The 17772-nt window shown below is 36.4% G+C and overlaps 4 protein-coding genes across 6 annotated transcripts in view; 1 reads left to right on the top strand and 3 right to left on the bottom strand.

Moving 5' to 3' along the window:
- The window catches only part of LOC116006195 (serine carboxypeptidase-like), a 5173-nt gene extending 2427 nt beyond the window's left edge, over positions 1-2746 (bottom strand). The window contains exons 1-3 of the mRNA XM_031246493.1: positions 2231-2746; positions 1535-1706; positions 951-1070 (exon numbers count right to left, since the gene is read on the bottom strand). Of these exons, the coding sequence (XP_031102353.1) occupies positions 951-1070; positions 1535-1706; positions 2231-2547 (609 nt within the window). The 5' untranslated portion in view covers positions 2548-2746. The remainder of the gene's footprint in view (positions 1-950; positions 1071-1534; positions 1707-2230) is intronic.
- Positions 2747-3698: 952 nt separating this feature from the next.
- Positions 3699-6486, bottom strand: LOC116011139. 2 transcript variants are annotated; one of them, XM_031250658.1, is made up of 6 exons: positions 6283-6486; positions 4727-4971; positions 4312-4399; positions 4140-4206; positions 3960-4013; positions 3699-3888 (listed from the first exon to the last, which is right to left on the bottom strand). In XM_031250658.1, exons 2-5 carry the CDS (start codon positions 4869-4871, stop codon positions 3960-3962), a joined length of 354 nt encoding a protein of 117 aa, XP_031106518.1. In that variant the 5' UTR covers positions 4872-4971; positions 6283-6486; the 3' UTR covers positions 3699-3888. The 2 variants fall into 2 exon arrangements, with proteins under 2 accessions (XP_031106518.1, XP_031106517.1); XM_031250657.1 differs by having other exon boundaries at positions 3699-4013; positions 4727-4874; positions 6283-6485.
- A 646-nt stretch (positions 6487-7132) lies between these two features.
- Positions 7133-10103, top strand: LOC116005691 (serine/threonine protein phosphatase 2A 57 kDa regulatory subunit B' beta isoform-like). 2 transcript variants are annotated; one of them, XR_004095009.1, is made up of 4 exons: positions 7133-7508; positions 7613-8911; positions 9399-9819; positions 9948-10103. XR_004095009.1 is itself a non-coding variant. In XM_031245934.1 (3 exons), the coding sequence occupies exons 2-3, from the start codon at positions 7760-7762 to the stop codon at positions 9711-9713; spliced, it is 1467 nt and encodes a 488-aa protein (XP_031101794.1). In that variant the 5' UTR covers positions 7133-7508; positions 7613-7759; the 3' UTR covers positions 9714-10021. The 2 variants fall into 2 exon arrangements, 1 of the variants encoding a protein (XP_031101794.1); XM_031245934.1 differs by having other exon boundaries at positions 9399-10021.
- Positions 10104-11000: 897 nt separating this feature from the next.
- Positions 11001-16405, bottom strand: LOC116009748 (probable pectate lyase 5). Its single transcript, XM_031248876.1, has 5 exons — positions 15299-16405; positions 14201-14906; positions 13202-13393; positions 12259-12464; positions 11001-11266 (listed from the first exon to the last, which is right to left on the bottom strand). Exons 1-5 carry the CDS (start codon positions 15433-15435, stop codon positions 11032-11034), a joined length of 1476 nt encoding a protein of 491 aa, XP_031104736.1. The 5' UTR covers positions 15436-16405; the 3' UTR covers positions 11001-11031.
- Positions 16406-17772: the final 1367 nt, after the last annotated feature.

Here is a 17772-nt window from a genome sequence, read left to right as displayed (position 1 = left end):
AAAAAAAAAAAAAAAAAAAAAAGAAAAAAAAAAAAGGAGAGAGGATAAAATCACACTGATCTCAAATTTAGGGGAAACACCATAAACCAATCCCTTTATCTATAACAGATGAAGGCATGATGCACTACTCCCTAAAGAAATTATCATATGCAAAATCATATGAGAGATAACAAGTTACAAATTAAATGCCATCCCACTCAACTAATGTTGTATATTAACATAGGAAATGCTGAAGTTCAAGTGTAACGCCTAAAGTAATGACCTTAGCCATGTGTCTCAGCTTAAATTGAATAGCATGCTAGATATTGTCAAAGAAAGAGAAAATCCAGTCACTAAAGAATGTGATTGCCTAGAAACAGATACAATGCAGTAGAGGACAGGCAATGTTACAATTTTTACTTTTAAAAAAAAAAAAAAAGCCCTATAATTTTAGTCTATTTCTTATATTAGAGAATCTAAATATCATTTTTTAATCACATTATGTACTTCTGCTGCTTACAATTGTCAACCTCCTAGTCCACTCAATGTGGAAAGAAAGGGATAATACTGGTCAGGGGTACACTGGTACTTGTCATGATAGAAGATGGCAAATAATGACACTCCATTACCCCATCAATATGACTAAGGTCTGCCTTTAATATTTATCGATCTGGGACCTCAAAACACAAGTTAATAAAAACTAAGAAGAAAAAAAAGAGTTATCTTACAATCTACCATGCATAAGACATGATAGTAAATGGAAATGTAGCTAGCAAAAAGCAATGAAGTGTTAAAGGTAATTCCCCTTGCTTTTGTAAGAAACATTGTTCAACGTAACAGTTAAACACACAAAGATTACAGCCAAATAACCTATTCTATGACTTATTTCAAATTAGAGAAACAAAAGCACAAGCAGGAAACAATTTCCATATTCACTTGAAAAGTCGATTTAAGCAAGTGACAAAATTAACCTGCAAAAAGTCGTATAAATCATTGCTAACGCCTTCTTCATTGTGACGAATATCGCGTTTGTCAGAGCTGTAACTGAAGCCAGTCCCAATAGGTTGGTCAACATACAAAAGATTAGAGACCTGCAAGGTAAACATGTCAAATCTATTGCATCCCTATTAGAAAAGATTCATCATATATAATATAAAATTAACAAAAAGGACTTATAGTAACTCAAAGTTACATAACAAAGAATCCAGTAAACACAATTTGAGATAGACAGGACAGCTTAATGGAGAAACTCCAGCATTAAGCCATTGACATTGCTCAATTACGTAGAAATTATATATTCACATACATGCATCATTCAAGAACCTCTACATGTACACACCTCATATGAATTCTATTGTCAAAAACTCAAATTCCAAATTATAATTATTGGAACAATATAAATTCTTAGTAAAAGCACTCAGTCAAGTCTGCAGTGAAAAGGAGGATGTTAACAAAAATTTAAAACTTTATTCATCATGCTCTTCTACCATGCAATACTAACTTCAACATATTAGAGCATCAAACCAAAAGCTGATTTGCAAAATCATCAAAGTACCTTGTCCCATCCATACTTATTCCATACTAGTGACAGGTTATTTGCAATTTGGAAAGGTCCATTCTCATAGAAAAGTGCCAACTCACTACTGCAGCCTGGACCTCCAGTCAACCAAATAACAACAGGGTCATCCTTTTTGCCACGGCGTGATTCAAAGAAAAAGTAGAACATCCTACATACAGAATCACAGTTCAGTCTAGGCAAAGGAAACCTTTGGAAGTTGTGGAGACTAGGAAAAAAACAAAGCTAGGCACAGTAAGGCATGAATTGGATGAAATTTGTGGATATGTTGACCTCAAATGTGCAATCCATTGTAGTCATAATTTTAATGCTACAGCCATGACTTCTCAGTGTAAACTACTAAAGTATGAAAAAACATTTAAGGAACACTGATGAAGTGATGGTGTCAAAATTATCAACAGTCTTTCTACTTTGTCCGTATAGAATCTCCACATGCAGTATAATCCTTACATAGTCAATTCAGGAACCTACACTCTATTAGAGCAGCTAATCATATAGGGTTGAACACAAAGTGATTCATCACGAACGAAGAACAGCAATGCTTCACTTGATAATGGATCAAAAACGAGCAATTATACAATGTACCAAAATTAAAATCCTCGGGGTTGAATGTTCAATAATGTCAAAAAGAATTTAGTAAGTTCACCATAAAACAGAACAAAAATACATAAATACCTAGCAGCATAAGAGTTTTGGATCTTAAAGTAGCCGGCATGGTGACCTAAATCCTCAACGGAGGCGTTGCAATCGGCGAGGTTGGGGAACTTGAACAGCTTCTCCACGAGCTTGGGGCCCCGCTCGGCTGTAGAAAGCGAGCCCCGTGGGACGATGTTGACGGACTCCTTGGGGAACAAATTCAGCTCTCTGATCATCCTCTCCGCCTGCGCGGACTCAAACCTCAAATTCGAAGGGAATAAATCATCCCCCAAACAAGATGAAAGCGAGAGAACGAATAGGAATACGAGAAGAGATACAACGATCGACCTCTCCATTTCAGCAGATCGATTCACAAATCACAACCAGACAGAGTTAAAACAGCTGAAGATCGATCACCGCAGGCTCTACATATAGTTAGTTGTACGCAGAGATGTATACTCTCACACGTATGAACTTAAACAGAGAGATATTTTGGTTAGGAGAGATGGAAAGATGGGGACGAAAGTAGCGGAGAAGGAATGTGTTAGTGATGATGGACATGGATGAAAAGTGGACGTTTTGATTTCGTTAGTCTTAGGCGGGAAGGAAGGCATATTATACTATTTCACTTTATTTAGCTAGTCCTATAACTAATGCAAATAAATAAAGACAAAAACTTGTACTAATAAATGTAATACTAATGTGTTGGGTTAATATGAAATACAAAAATTATACTAATAAATATAATATTAATTAGGAATAAAGTATTTGTTATTGAGGTATTTGTTACTAAGGAAAACATAATATTTTGATAACAAATGTAAACATTTACATTTTGATGTAAAAGTATTATTTTTTTCATAAAAATATTCCGTATTATATTATCCCTTACATTTTCCTTCACCCACTGTGAATTTAAAAGTACAGAGTAATTTTCTCAAAAAAAAAGAAAAAGAAAAAGTACAGAGTAATATTTTAAAACGACTTTGAATTTAAAATGTAATATTTTTGATAAAAATGTACCAAGTAATACTTTTACATCAAAATGTAAAAGTATTACATTTGTCCTCAAAATTATTACATTTTCCATTATAAATAACAAACACTTTACTTTATTCATAATTAGTATTACATTTGATAGTATAAGTATTACATTTACATATTGATCCGACACAACTCGTCCCGTCCCGCACAAGTGTGACCTATAAATAAATCATCTCAAGTGTAATAATATTATTTATTAATCTTTTATTTATTTATATAGCTTTATATTTATAAAGTTAATGATAGTTAATTATTTATAAATTTAATAAAGTTAACAGTTTAATATTAAAATAACCTTTATAAATTTAGTCTTGAAAAGAGCGACCAAGTGAGTGAAGAAGGTTATGAGTCAAATTTTTTTCAACATTATATCCTTTGTGTAATAATTTACAAATTGCGGAGTTATTGTGACTCGTGATGTTGCTAAATAATACGGAGTAATATTTATAAAAAAAAATAAAAATTGAGAGACAAGAAATGCAATTTTTCTTATAATAAATATTGCTTTTGTCAGAACAACTTAACAAGTGATGTGGTCTGTAGGTCTGCTCATTACATTCTGAAAGATGAGAAATGTCTCATAGAAAACATGAGTATTACAGCAATTTGAGTCAGGCAGTCAGCTATGTTTGCCATTGTATATGCTCATTGCCCTGCAGCAACAATAAGAACATCTATCTGTCTCCACAATATGCTATCCTTAAATCAGTTCATCAAATGTTACCTAGTCGAAAAGTCCATCGTCGTGCCAAATATCAACCAAGAAGTCTACCATCTCCTGTAAAATCCACAAACCAATCCAATTTAACCTCAACAAACCATTCCTACAGCCAAGAAGACAGATCGAAGGGGAAGGAACATCTTTAACACGACGCTAACAGAGATGTGTTTCTTGAATGCTTACGCGCAAGGGAATTCGCTTGGCAAAAGGTTCATTAGTTGACAACAACTCTTCATATGTCATTGACCAACTGCAAACAAAACGTCGTAAAATAAGTTGTTTAGTAGTAAAACAAAACTATAAAAGAAGAAAAGATGTCATGCTTTAGAATGCTATAGTGAAAAGGAAGTTTTACCTTATGATTGGATCGTCCAGCGCCATTTTTGACCTCTGTGATGTACCCCCGGTCCATCTGCTTCTGCATTCCTGCCATGCAATGGCAGCTGGGAAACGCATAAACATAATTTATTAACCGCTAAAAAAATGTTCATTTTTGTCTGCAACTGCATGTTTGTGTGTACAATATTTGGTTTCCAGTTGCCAACATTAAGATATAATCAATTGCCTAATTTCCCCCATTGATCTGAGGATAATTAGACGACAGAACCAACAGAAATTGCCCAATAAGCTGTAAAATTGAAACAGAAAAAGAAAGAAAATCTAGAAAACTCAGTGCATCAGCATTGTTCATTGCCTCCGGTTAGTAAGATTCAATCAGTGACAGACCTTGTTCCCTAATTTCTGATCAGAAGAAACAGGATAAGACTCACCATGATTAATGGGTACCAGAGCATTTGGACCATTCTCTGAATGCGTTTTAGTTTCTCTAACAGTATTGAACCCTTCCAGAGGCCGCTTCTCATTGGAAAGGGACATTCCAGTATCTCTTTCCATGGCTATTGAGTCGACGATCATTACCTTATGCAATGCAAGAGTAAATTTTGACAAATTCTTTTAAAACAGTGCCCCTCAATTTGCATTATAAGTCATGGTCAACAAAGATTGTAGCAAATCCCTGAAATAAAAACTATTGTGTTTGGACACAGATGGACAGAATGCAAAATCAATAGCAGAATTCAAAACAATAAGTTTTACGCTGTAGGCGTCTAAAAACTTGCAGCACCAGTACTTCATAGGAAAAGTTATACTGAACGTTGTCTATAACAGCAGATTAAAGGATATTCCACTGAAAAATATAGCAAATAACCCATGATTTGAGTTCTGTTTATTTCTGAGTTATGCAGTTCTATTCAAGGAAGTAAGGAGAACGCGTTCTCTACCAGTCGTTTCAGACAGGTCATGAACAGCTACGAATTCCCCAGCCAAGCAGGGTTAACATTGAAATAGCAGAGTTAATCTCTTGGTGTTCAACTAAATTCGACACTCTCTTTCTTGGTTGTATTATCTGAATCCAACAGATTCAAGAAGCTCCAAGATTATTAACTCTATTACTCCGTGTTTTATTCCCTCAGTGAAAAACAAAACCATCCATTTTTCCCTCGCCACATCTTAAATGATCCAAACTTTTATCCATTTTATGCTTTAGATCATACAATCAATTTATCAAGACTCGATCATCCCCCCACCGCAGGGCTATACCAAAACGGTATCTAACCTGGTAACTTTCAGCATTCGAAGGGGTAATTCATCAACCCTAAGACTTACACGTTTGAATTCAGGTTATAACATGGAAATATGAAGATGATTAAATGAATTTCTGTTCTCGCCTTTCCTAAATAGAACTACACTGTCACTATATACCTTTGTTCATTAATCCACCCAACCATTCTACACACAATGGAGTAATGAAAAAAACAAACTTTGTCTCTTACATATCTAAGACTACAATATAATGCAGGCAGCCTTCCAATATGCAAGCAAATGCAGCTCTTTTCAATTTACCACCTTAAAGATTACTCTTTTGAACTTCAAACAACAAAAAATGATAGATTATTATTGAGATAAACGAGAACAAAAATCGAAAATAATGGTAGAAAGTAAATAAGACAAAATTTACTGGTTCAAACAAACATCATTTTTATGTGCAACCCTAAACAAGACACATGTACTAAATTTTCCCTAACCGTACCTCCTCCAGTAACAATCATGCTACCCAAAAGTTTCAAGCTTTTTAACAATTATGGAAACCCAACTCTGAATCTAATTCACAGAGTGCCCATTAAATCTCATCAGGTGCCATAAACCAAACCAATGAATGAAAACAAAAACATTAAAAGACCAACAACACATTGTCAAGGCATATATATATATGAACCCTACAAGAAAGAAATACTGTAAAAATAGAAATATAGGGAAAAGGTTGTACCTTGCAGAATGCCCATCATGAAGGAAAGAAAAGAGGAGCATAAAAACCGTGGAAGGGGGTATTTATATTTAGGGAAGAGAGGGAATTTCTTGCATCTGACTGAACAAAATTACCATTTTCATTGTCTTTCCTGTTCAGTATTAAAGGGGCTGTTCTAACATATGCTGTTATCCTACCTAAAGTCCAATAATCCCACGTAAATCATAGACGTTAGTTGGTCGATTGATCGGTGGTACGTTGGCATCGTGTGTTTGTAATCTTTCCATATCCTGCTGACGTGGATTTGGGCCCCACATTATGTAGGCAACACAAATGCGGTGTTTGGTAATTGACTGTGTTAGTGAGTTTGATTAGTTGATAAGATTAACTGATTGTATAAAGATATTTGGTAAATTAGTTGTTAGTTGATAATTAATTACATGCAAAATGATTTTATCAAAAAATTGGTCGAAAAAACTATTTTGAGCAACTTTTGAATATTGGTGTTTTGGAATAATAAACTGTTATAAAAAGTTAAGTAATCAAACACTTATATTGACTATTTAACAAAGTCAAACATTTAATAGTAATCAAATAAGTCAAAATTGACTGATAAGTTAACTATATTAACAAATATAACCAATATACTTTCAATTTGACATGACTTTGGGTAATTCAACCACACTGATCAAACTGTGTGATAAATCACAAAGTGACAAGTTTAACTTTTAGCCGTAACAATTTATTGACTTTTTAAATTTGAACTGATTATATTTAATTTAGACTCGACAATTCAAGTACAAACTTTTAAATAGTGATAGTTAACTTTTTAGTCACTATAACAAAAATTGATGTCTGCTTTCGTTCTGACAGAGCTCTCTGCAATTGCAGTGTCGGAAAAGAAAAGATTCATTGCCCATTGGAACCAGAATATAGATTTTGGTTCCTGATTAGACAAAGGGTATTGGGAATAATAATTCTTTAATTTACGATCAGATTAAATTTAATGGAGTCGGACAAAAAAAAAACATTTTTGGACAAATAATTATAAGGCAACATTTGTAAGTAGTAGTGTGTCAGACACCCGCGCAAATACACTCATGGCTGCTGCTGCTCCATTCCTCCCTTCTCGGATCTCTCTGTTTTTTCGATCCATAGGAGGTACCCTCTTCTTCTCTTTCTCCCTCTCACTCGCCCTTTCTCCTCGTTCTTACCCATTTCCGAGAAAAAGGAAGAAATTCATGCAGGTATGTACTCAACTTGTTGGTTTTTATCTCTGATTTTTGTTCACTTGTGTTGATTTCATTTCCCTGTTTCGTTTATCATGGTTTGCATAATTGTGTTCATTTAGGGGAAAATGTGGTGTTGGATTCGCGAAGATTCTGTTTATGTAGATATTGTTTATCGTTAGGGTTTGATTTGGGATGTTTTTGAACTCAAAAGCTATGGCGTTTGGTATAGCGGTAGTGTGAGGCGGAGAAATTAGGTTTAATTAGTTATGTTTAAGATAATAAAACGGAAAAAGGGGAAATCCGATGCGGGAGAGACGCCACTGCCGTCCGCCCCGGGGGCGCCGGACGTGACGGTTAATCATGCGTCGCGCATAGCTGATGCGGCGGGGCATCACGCTGCACGCGTGTCTGAGGTGCCGCAGCTGGTGTGTTTGGCGAACGCGCCGGCGGATCCAAGCGTGGTGGAGGTCCTGCCGTTGTTGAAGGATGTTCCGGCGTCTGGATGCCATATTTTGTTCGTCCGGAAGCTCCAGATTTGCTGCGTCCATTTCGATTTCACAGACGTGATGAAGTACGCCAGGGAGAAGGAGATCAAGCGGCAGACTGTGACGGAGCTGATCGATATAGTTCACACCGGGTCGTGTAAAATGAATGAGCAAATGCAGGAAGACTTGATCAAGATGATATCAATCAACATTTTCAGGAGCCTTCCCCCTGCGTCGTATGAGTGTACTGGCGGCCAGAGTGGTGATCCTGAGGAGGACGACTTGTTCTTGGACCCGGGATGGGCGCATATGCAGCTCGTGTATGAGTTGCTTTTGAGATATGTGTTGTCTTCTGACATGGACACCAGGGCTGCTAAGAAATATCTTGACCACGCGTTTCTGCTGAAATTCCTTGATTTGTTTGAAACCGAGGATCTAAGGGAACGAGAGTATTTGAAGACTATTCTTCACTGTATATATGGGAAGTTCATGGTTCATCGTCCATTTATAAGGAAGGCGATAAACAACATCTTCTACAGGTTCATATTTGAAACCGAAAGGCATAATGGGATTGGGGAGCTGCTGGAGATTATTGGGAGTATAATAAATGGCCTCGCGTTGCCAATGAGAGAAGAGCATAAGTTGTTCCTTGTTCGAGCGCTTATTCCTCTCCACAAGGCCAAATGCGTGACTGACTATCATCATCATTTGTCATACTGCACTTCACTGTTTGTCGAGAAAGACTATAGATTTTCATGTGCTGTCATCAAGGGTCTGCTCAAGTACTGGCCTGTGTCAAATTGTGGAAAGGAAGTTCTCTTTCTTGGCGAACTGGAAGAAATCTTGGAGGGCACACATCCTGCTGAGTTTCAGCGCTGCATGGTTCCTCTTTTTAAACAAATCGGACGAAGCCTCAATAGCCCCAATTTCCAGGTTTGGAAGTAATTTTCCTTTAATCTGTTCCATATGTGCATGTTACCTTTTCCTGATTTTCTTTATAGTTCACCTTAGGAACACTCAACTCACTTAAATTTTGAGAAGAAAGCATGTAAGTATTATTAGTAGATGAAAGTTTAGTTTGACATAGAAGACTGAGAGTAAAAGAGAGAACAACAGCACACAAAGCCGGGATAAAGTGGCAATCATTGAAAGGGCTATTGTAATATTGATTTGATTTGGTGCTACTATGAAACAGAGATCTCAGTGACAGATTGTGAAAGTGAAGATAAAGTGAAGTTAGAGAGATAAAATGCTAGTAGGTTGCAGTACTTGTTAACAAATTTGATCTGATTCAACCAGACTGGTGATGCCATTGTCTTTAAACCTTACAATTTCATCTGTCCTCTGCTATTTGGTTTTTGAGTGTTGGCTTTTCGGTTCATCCTTAACGCCACTGTCTAAGAATATCCATGCTTGACAGGTTGCAGAACGCGCTCTTTTCTTATGGAACAATGAACACATAGTGGAATTAATTGCCCTGCATCGACATGTTATTTTGCCCATCATCTTCCAACCCTTGGAAAGGAACATGCAGGATCATTGGAACCAGGCAGTTCACGGGCTGACTTCCAATGTCCAAAGAATGTTCCAGGAGATGGACACTGAGCTGTTCGAGGAGTGTCAAAGGAAGTACGAGGAGCAAGAAGCCAGCGCAGCAGACGTGGCAGAGCAGCGCAAGAAAGCATGGAAGAGAATAGAGTCTGCTGCAAAAGCGAGGGGTAAAGCGAGGGGTTAAGACAGGTATCACATCATCCTTGCATAGGAGTTTTGCACTTTTGCTGGTACCTCTACTGAACCAGATTGCTCAAAAGTTTCTGCTTTCTTAATTCAGCAAGCAGGAGGTATGGATATTGTTTGATCATTTAATTTACCATTCTTTCTAAACAAAATTCAAGAATTTTTTGCTGCTATTGTTTCTTTCTTTCAAGATTCATTATTCTTTAACACTTGTGAACATCAATAATGACAGTGCTGGCTGTAATTTATGATCAACCACCCAGTTTTCTCAAAAGAGAAAAGAGATCCAGTCCTAGTTTTTACTTCTTACTTAGCTCCATAGCTTTATATATAGTTGAAGCTCAACAGTGGTAATTTTACTTGTATTCCATTCTTCCCTTCAGAAGTAAACTCTTTGTTTTTAACTTTCAATTTTTCATCTGAATATTCATATTCGGGGTAACGGACTAACGGTCTTGTCTTGTCTCGTCTCACTATTAGCTTAAACTTTTAGTTAGACAGAATAGATCTTTCAATTAATAAAACTATAAGAGTCACATGTTTGAGAAAATTTGTCACAGGAATAAATTTGTTTTAGATAAGACTTAAACTTCTAAACATTGGCACAGGGAAAAGATTCTTTAAATAGTGTTTTGTCAATTTTCCTCAACATGGGAGCAACCCCACAACGTTAATGACGCAATTATAAGATTCGGAAGGATAACAAAATCGTATGACAAAGTTTGATTGTTTGTTGAATTTAAAAGCTGACATTGATGTGTGCTCAAGAAGAGCCTAACAGAGGCTCTGAAATTGATGTAATGATCCAAAAATGTCACTTTATCTCAACATCATGGACAAAAGGGTCAACAAATCCCACTGCTGATAAAAGGAAAATAGAAAAAAAAAATAAAATTAGAAGAATTGTTTGATTACTTAAATTACAAGCTATGACCCCTAATTCCAATCAAGTATGTATAAAAATGGTGGGACAGGATGCCTTAGCAAGTTATGATTTGATTTTTGTCAACACCATTTTGATCAAATATGTCGTTTAGTGTTTTCATAGTGCGATTTACTTCTTTTATATGGTTTGCAAATTGTGGGCTATTACATAAGACTTTATTCAATGCAAATTCTTAGTTTGTGGGTTACGAGCTACTACACCGTAGTTGGATTTACTTAATGCACACCCTCGAATAATGATTGCGAGTTGTGAGACCTTGGTTGGTGATTATAATTTCCTTTTTTTTTTTTTTTTCTTTGGTTCTTTCTTGAATGATATAATTTGTTGCTTTTCTTGATGTGTATGGCAAACATAATAATGGTAATGATAATTAGCCACCTTGGTTGGTGGCAATGTTAAGGTACAAATTTGGAATAATTAAGAGAGACAAGAAGAAAATGGTGGTTGCAATAGGAGGGGGTGATGATGGTGGAGCGGCGGCGTTCCCGAATATCATTCCGAAGGGGTCGTCTGCACTATCACCGCCGGTGGGCCTAGCATGGCTGTTGCTGGTTGCGCCGGTGGTGGTCCCGCCACCATAGGATATGGGAATGCTGTTGTCTCCCCTGTAGTGTCATGGTAGAAATAGCAAACATCAAGGCCAAATTAAAGTTTAAAAGCTAAGGCTCAGATCTTATTCCACAAATTTATACCAAGATTCTTTGTTATGATGATCGGATAAGATAAGATGTATAAGTAAGAGCAACCAAAGATTCTTTGTGGTCTACTTATTCACTAATGCCCGTAGCAAGATAGGGAAATTTAGCCTTTACAAGTAGTTTAGTTGGTTTTTGGGTGAAGATTGTGAGAACAAATGTAGGATTGAGGCCTGATAAAAATAGTGTGCATGAATGTTTCTCTTTGTAAGCACTAAACACTGATTCTCACACTTAATGATCGAATCGTTGATCCTCCCATCTAATGGACTGCTAAGTCACCGTAATAATTATGGTGCCCACCTAATTAGTCGTTCTATCGAGTTAGATTATGAAAGGTTCTTAAGATGAGAAATTTTACCTTTTGTGAGCTGTGAGCAAGATGTGAAGAGCACTAAAAACATAATTCTTGAAACCTAAAAAGTAACGGGAAAAAATGGTCTAAAAGACAAGGCAAAACTAGGACTCTACCTACAAGGATGTTGGCTTCCTGTCAACTTAGATTCTCTACACTCTCATGGCTCTATGTACCACATAACACCTTTATACTTATATTCCATTGTTCCTCTACCTTTCTCTCCTTAAACAATGCCATAAACTATCATGTAATTAATTAATGATCATTGTTTATTCAAACACTATACTAAGCAATTGTTTATATTATTTCTGGTTAGTGCACCAAACGGTCCAAGGAGCTAGCCTAGAGCGCAGCCCCATTGAGCGCAACATGCGATGTGACCTCGTTGAAAGAAGACAGGCACTAACGAGGAAGACTATGATACCCCTAATACTATGAGAATGATCGAATCTCAATCCGCTCTTACTCGTCTTTACTTAAAATAATCTTAATATATGAAATAAATTGTAAAATGTGCATTAATCATTTATAAGTTTTTCAATACCTAGGACCGCCAAAGACTCCGGCATGCATGGTGAGTTGATCAATAAGAACGGCAGATTGGGGATCGAGGCTAGAGGCCTTGGCATACTCGTTGCTGAGCCCGTTACCAGAGGGCACGAAGTAGGCTCCGTTTATCATCATGTCTCCCTCTGTCCTCCAGTTCCAATCACTCCATTCCCCCTCATTTGTGTCCACACGCTTTGTCACCTGTCCCCGCCAAAACAAATTCATGAATGAAACCACAACATCAATGACTATAGTTAGTAAATGATCACACGAAAATAAATCAGTATAGCTTACACATAGTTAATCAGCTTAAATTAATTATTAATAAGTAAAAATAAAGGTATGACATAACACTTTGAATTGAAATTGTTTTAGTCGATTATAGAGGTCTAATATAATAATTGGAGTGGAATACTTAAGCCAAGTTGATCCATCATTTTCGTTCCATTTTCTATAATAAATTAAAAGTCAATTAATCTTCTTACTTTCTTAGAGATAACCGTACCCCACGTTACATTATTGAGCCAACAACGTTGATAAATCAAAAAAAAAAAAAAAAGGGTTTAATTTGATATTCCTTATTGCAGAAGCTCTAACAACGCAAATTATATGATAAATCAAGATTCACCATATGTAAGTAAAATATTATATACCTTCAGATAATTTATGTACATATTCAAAATTTATAACGTGTGAACCATATGTAAATAATTTAAATTTATATAATAAGTTAAACGGTGGTTTATGATATTACGATGGCTCTAAGGACAGCTGAGTTGACGAGGATTTGAAAGATACATACAGAGTATGCATTATTAGACCAATTATTCCATCACTGAAAGAGAAATGTTGTTTTTTTTTTTTTAATAAAGAATAAATAAATAAAAAGAAAGAAATTAAAAAGAAAACAAAAACAAAAAAAAAAAAAAGATATATACCTCCTTGGCGTTTGGATCAACCGGCGCAATATAGCGGTTGCCCTGGCTGTTGATGGTGGGGTTAGCGCTACCGCCGATAGCATACATTTGCCATTCAGTGTAATCGTTGTTGACCACGTGTATATATCCTCTCCTGCACCTTGGCATCCTTTGCACACACCCTTCCCCAAAGTGATTAAACGCAATTGTCACCTTCATCGCTAAAACTAATTACTCACCTTCAACATTATATTTTACCTCAAATCATAGGCATAAGTCTCCTGTGAGACCGTCTCACGTGAGACGTGCATGTAATATTTTGTTTAACAAAAATATAATATGTCTTTATGACTGCAATATTTTGTCAACACAAATCGTGTTGGACTCGAAAATAAAAATGACATTGTCCCTATTACTATAATAAATAAAAGGAAAATTTGTGATTTTATCTATTCTACTATTAGCATTTAGTCCTTTTAGCTCGTAACTATTATAGTATTATAGATGGGCAAATGTCACCTTCGATTATTTTAAATTATTGTAATTGACTCTTCTACTAGCCGTCGTAGAAAAACCCTATTAAAAGTGAAAAAGCATGTACTCACATATTTAAATAACATGTGATTTCTTAAAATTATGACGATACACATAGTTTATTAATCTTAATAGAGTTTTCATGACTTCCCATTTAGGAGAGTCACTTCGTGCCACCAGATCATAAAGTCATTGGCATCAATATACTTATCTTATAAGTTATATATAAGTAATAAACACCAATACACCATACATTTTCAACATCATAAAACTTGTCTAAAATTTATACGTAGCATTAAAATGTTCTTTACGTATGCAGTATTATACCGATTGGTAAGGCACGTGCCATGCACGTAAAGAATAACCGCAGCCATTGCGCGTGACATTTCGAGCACACCATGCAACGTATCTAGATATTTTTGCAAAAAGAAAAAGAGAAAAATATATAATATTACTGAAAAGGGTAAAGTCGTAAATGACGCTAACCTGCATGCCGGAGTCCGGCATGTATCCGTCTTCGTGTCCGAGGAGCATGACCTCATCATGGTGGGAGAAATAGCTGTTTGAGATGGTGATGGCGGTGGACCCCATTATGGCATCAATTAAGCCGTCGGTACAATGAGACAAAGCGCAGTGGTCAATCCAGATATTCCTGGCGCCGTACAAGGAGATCCCGTCGCCGTCGGATCTGCCTCTCCACCCGGCGTGCGTTGGGCTCGAGCGTATGATAGTATTCCCGGAGGGGAGGCAATTGTAGACGTGGATGTTGTGGATGATGACGTTGCTGACGTACTGGAGCGTTATGCAGCCGTTGCCGGTGATCTGGACGTTGACGCCGCGGCCGTCGATGGTCTTGTAGCTATTGACGATGAGCTCGTGTTTGAGCTTGATGGTCATGTCGGCGGCGAAGATGATCCAGAGCGGCTCCGTTTGGATCACGGCGTGGCGGAGAGTGCCCGGCTTCGGGTTCACGGCGTCGGCGTCGGAGGAATCGGAGACCACGTAGATCATTCCGCCTTTGCCGCCCATCGCGGCTTGCCCGAACCCTATGGCGCAATCCGCTAATCTCTGTCGGTTGTTTCCCCAGTTAGGGTCGCACTGCCAGCAGTCGTCGATAGGGTTTCCGGTGAGGCATTGGTCTTTCGAAATCGTCGGCAGCAGGAGTCTTCGCGAGATTGATTCATTCACTCTCCTGTTGATTGCACATCAGGTGTTTGTGAAAATGCGTAGGAAATAGTAGGGGATAACAAATGCAATGCAATCAGAAATTGGGGTTTTGATTTCTTTTCTTTTACCAAAAACATTGTGGAATTTGGAGAGTGGGGAAGGGGAATAAGCTATAAGTCAAAAATGTAGACCCAGTTTTGAAAAGTTGCAGTTTTAAGAAACACAGCAAATGAAGAATGGTGTTGATTTGGGTAAAAACAGCACTGTTAAACAAAAACTGTTCTTTTCAAATTTCAGCTGCCATTGGAAGGAAAACAGAGCTGCTCAGATTTTTGAAAAATGCTTTCAATGAGCAAAATCTGGATTCTTTAAAGCCTGCCCAGAAGCACAATCTTGAAAGAGATGAGAAGATTTTACCTTTGAACTTCTTGAGCCACCACCTCAGGATAAGGGTGTTGATGGGGAAGGGTGAGGTTGTGGGTGGCACTGATAAGAGGAGTCAAAGAGAAAAAACAGAACAAGAAAATGCAGGTGGCACTGCCAGGAAGAAGCATCCTTGGAAGAGCAAATGCTATGGTAAACAACTAAAGGACAGGTAATATAATTTTGTGATTTGTTGTTATTGTTTGCTTGTTCAAAAGAAACTCCAAATGGAGGTAAGAACCCAGATATCTTGCCCTTCAATGCACACTTTGGGGAAGCTGCAAAATCTGGGAAATTGTGATACTCTTTTCTATAATAATGAAAACCAGCCCCCTCTCATATAATGATGCTGAAAATGATCAAATTGAAAAAAGAATCATTCTCCTGCTATCTTCTTTGGCTACCATATTGTTTCAACAAGAAGAAAGAACAGAGACTTTGGATTTCTAAGGCTGCTATGTTTTCACCAGCCATGGTTGTCTCTACACTTCTTTCTCCCTTGCAGCCTCTCTCAGACACTCACATTCCTAGCTTGCTTCCCAATTATTCTGGGATCTTATTTAGGTTAATCCATTCTCAAATGTGAATACATAGGAAGACAACCTTTTACCTCCCACCTTTGTTTTATCAAGAAAAAACAGAGGCTGCTCTTATCCTAAAATATTAGTAGCCCTCCTGGCCTGATTTTTGTTTTTTATATTTCTTTTGGCCACAAACATTGAATCAGACAATAGAATGAACTCTGTTCACACTTTCTTCTCTAATGACTGTAGTCTAGTACTGTTAAATTAGCCTTACATTACACTAAAATTTCACAGGAGAGGTAGATGGTGTGTTTGGCTGTTCTGGGATTGAAGATTCTTTTGCTGGAAAGGAGAAAGCTGAAGGGTTGGGTTCTGATACTTTGAGTTAAAGTTTCCTTTTTTGCTTTCACTTTTTTCTTCAATGGATGAGGAGAAGGTAAAATTAAAAGATCTTAAAAGTTACATACAAACCCAATCTTAGCAGTAGGATTGGTACAGTTTTGGAACTTTTTTGAGCCATAATGACATCAAAGGATACTGCCTTTTTTTTCACTCTGGTCTTATGAATAACTGAAACCAAGTTATGTTCTCTGCTCCAACAGGTAAAGAGAAAATTGTAGATTAAGGGTTTGTTTGGTGCTGTCTGGGGATTGCCAAATGAAGTTGTATTAAAGAATATAAAATAGTAGCATATATACTAGCATTATCCAAATAAAAAATATTAGTAAGGCAATATATTATAGCACCTTTCATTTTTTTGGCCTTAAATACCAACCAGCACTTTAATTATCACAAACTGCCATTTTTAATGAAGCAAGCGTCAAGCGTGTGGCTCCTACAATTTGAAAAAATAAAAATAAAAATATGCCCTGAAAATGAGTGGTAAGGTATGTGAAACATAATCCCGTTATCAAAAGGTCACAAATTTGATTCTTATCAACAGTTCAATTTTTTTTTCTTTAATATATACGTAATTTGTGAACTACTACGTAGCATCATAGTTGATGTTTACTATAGCAGAACATAATTCAACAACTTGCATAGCGTGTTTGGTCAATTGAAATCAGTATCTTGCTGTATAACCACCTAATTTATTTATTTATTATTTTATAAAAGAGCCAAAACTTGTTTAATCAATTTTCAAGTTGTCTAACGTAAGAACATTTTTGTTGTTGAATTTGCTGTTTCTCATGTTATGCATGTCGGTAACACTTGAATTTATGCCAATTAAATAAAATTAAACTAACTAAGCATTTTTTTTGGTACTCTCTCAAAATATTTTTATTTTATTTTATTTATAATATGATATTGACAGATTGATGGGTGTTATACAACAAATCTATTGGCGTGATAACACAAGCATTGGGCATAATATGCCCATAATCATTGTGGTTGGAAAATTGGTCACTTAAGTTGGGCGTCACTAGATGAATATGTTAAATTTGTCGTTATTATGTCAGTCATCACATAAGTAATTGGCACGTGTCATGATAAACCTAAACACCCAACTAGGAGCTGCCATGGTGGACTTGCAGTTACAACTGTGTGCCTCTAGCTAGTGGCGGAGCCAGAAAAAATTTACAGTGGGGGCGAAAAATGAAACACTTAAAAAGGAATATAGACATAAATATTGTTAGATATGGACGAAAAATATAACACATCAAAACTTTATAAAAATATATAAAACATAATTAATTTGATAAAATAATTCAAATAGAAAACACATTATAAATTACACATCTCATTATTTAATTTTTTAGAAAACAATTATACGTAAAAATGCCAAATTTTCTTAGTGATATTACACATTATAAATTACACATCTCATAAAATAATTCATATAGAAAACAAGCCTACCGCTGCATAAAAAGGCCTACAAAGGAGGTTGAGGCTAACAGTATTCGAACCTTCACACTTTTCTTAGTGAAATCAAGGACCAACCAA

The sequence above is a fragment of the Ipomoea triloba genome, chromosome 2 (genome assembly GCF_003576645.1).
Source record: "Ipomoea triloba cultivar NCNSP0323 chromosome 2, ASM357664v1".
NCBI classification, from domain to species: Eukaryota; Viridiplantae; Streptophyta; class Magnoliopsida; order Solanales; family Convolvulaceae; genus Ipomoea; species Ipomoea triloba.
Note: the sequence above shows the minus strand (reverse complement) of the source record. Positions and strands in the feature narration are given on the sequence as shown.

What these genes read in the sequence shown, in the direction of transcription:
- LOC116011139 (XM_031250658.1), bottom strand. Translation starts at nt 4,871, where the DNA reads ATGATCGTCGACTCAATAGCCATGGAAAGAGATACTGGAATGTCCCTT. An exon ending in TCTGGTACCCATTAATCATG is followed by an intron (nt 4,400 to 4,726) that starts GTGAGTCTTATC and finishes TGCGTTTCCCAG; the next exon opens with CTGCCATTGCATGGCAGGAA. An exon ending in CCAAGCGAATTCCCTTGCGC is followed by an intron (nt 4,014 to 4,139) that starts GTAAGCATTCAA and finishes TGGATTTTACAG; the next exon opens with GAGATGGTAGACTTCTTGGT.
- LOC116005691 (XM_031245934.1), top strand. Translation starts at nt 7,760, where the DNA reads ATGTTTAAGATAATAAAACGGAAAAAGGGGAAATCCGATGCGGGAGAG. An exon ending in TCAATAGCCCCAATTTCCAG is followed by an intron (nt 8,912 to 9,398) that starts GTTTGGAAGTAA and finishes CATGCTTGACAG; the next exon opens with GTTGCAGAACGCGCTCTTTT.
- LOC116009748 (XM_031248876.1), bottom strand. Translation starts at nt 15,435, where the DNA reads ATGCTTCTTCCTGGCAGTGCCACCTGCATTTTCTTGTTCTGTTTTTTC. An exon ending in TGCCGGACTCCGGCATGCAG is followed by an intron (nt 13,394 to 14,200) that starts GTTAGCGTCATT and finishes TTAGCGATGAAG; the next exon opens with GTGACAATTGCGTTTAATCA. An exon ending in TTGATCCAAACGCCAAGGAG is followed by an intron (nt 12,465 to 13,201) that starts GTATATATCTTT and finishes TGGCGGGGACAG; the next exon opens with GTGACAAAGCGTGTGGACAC.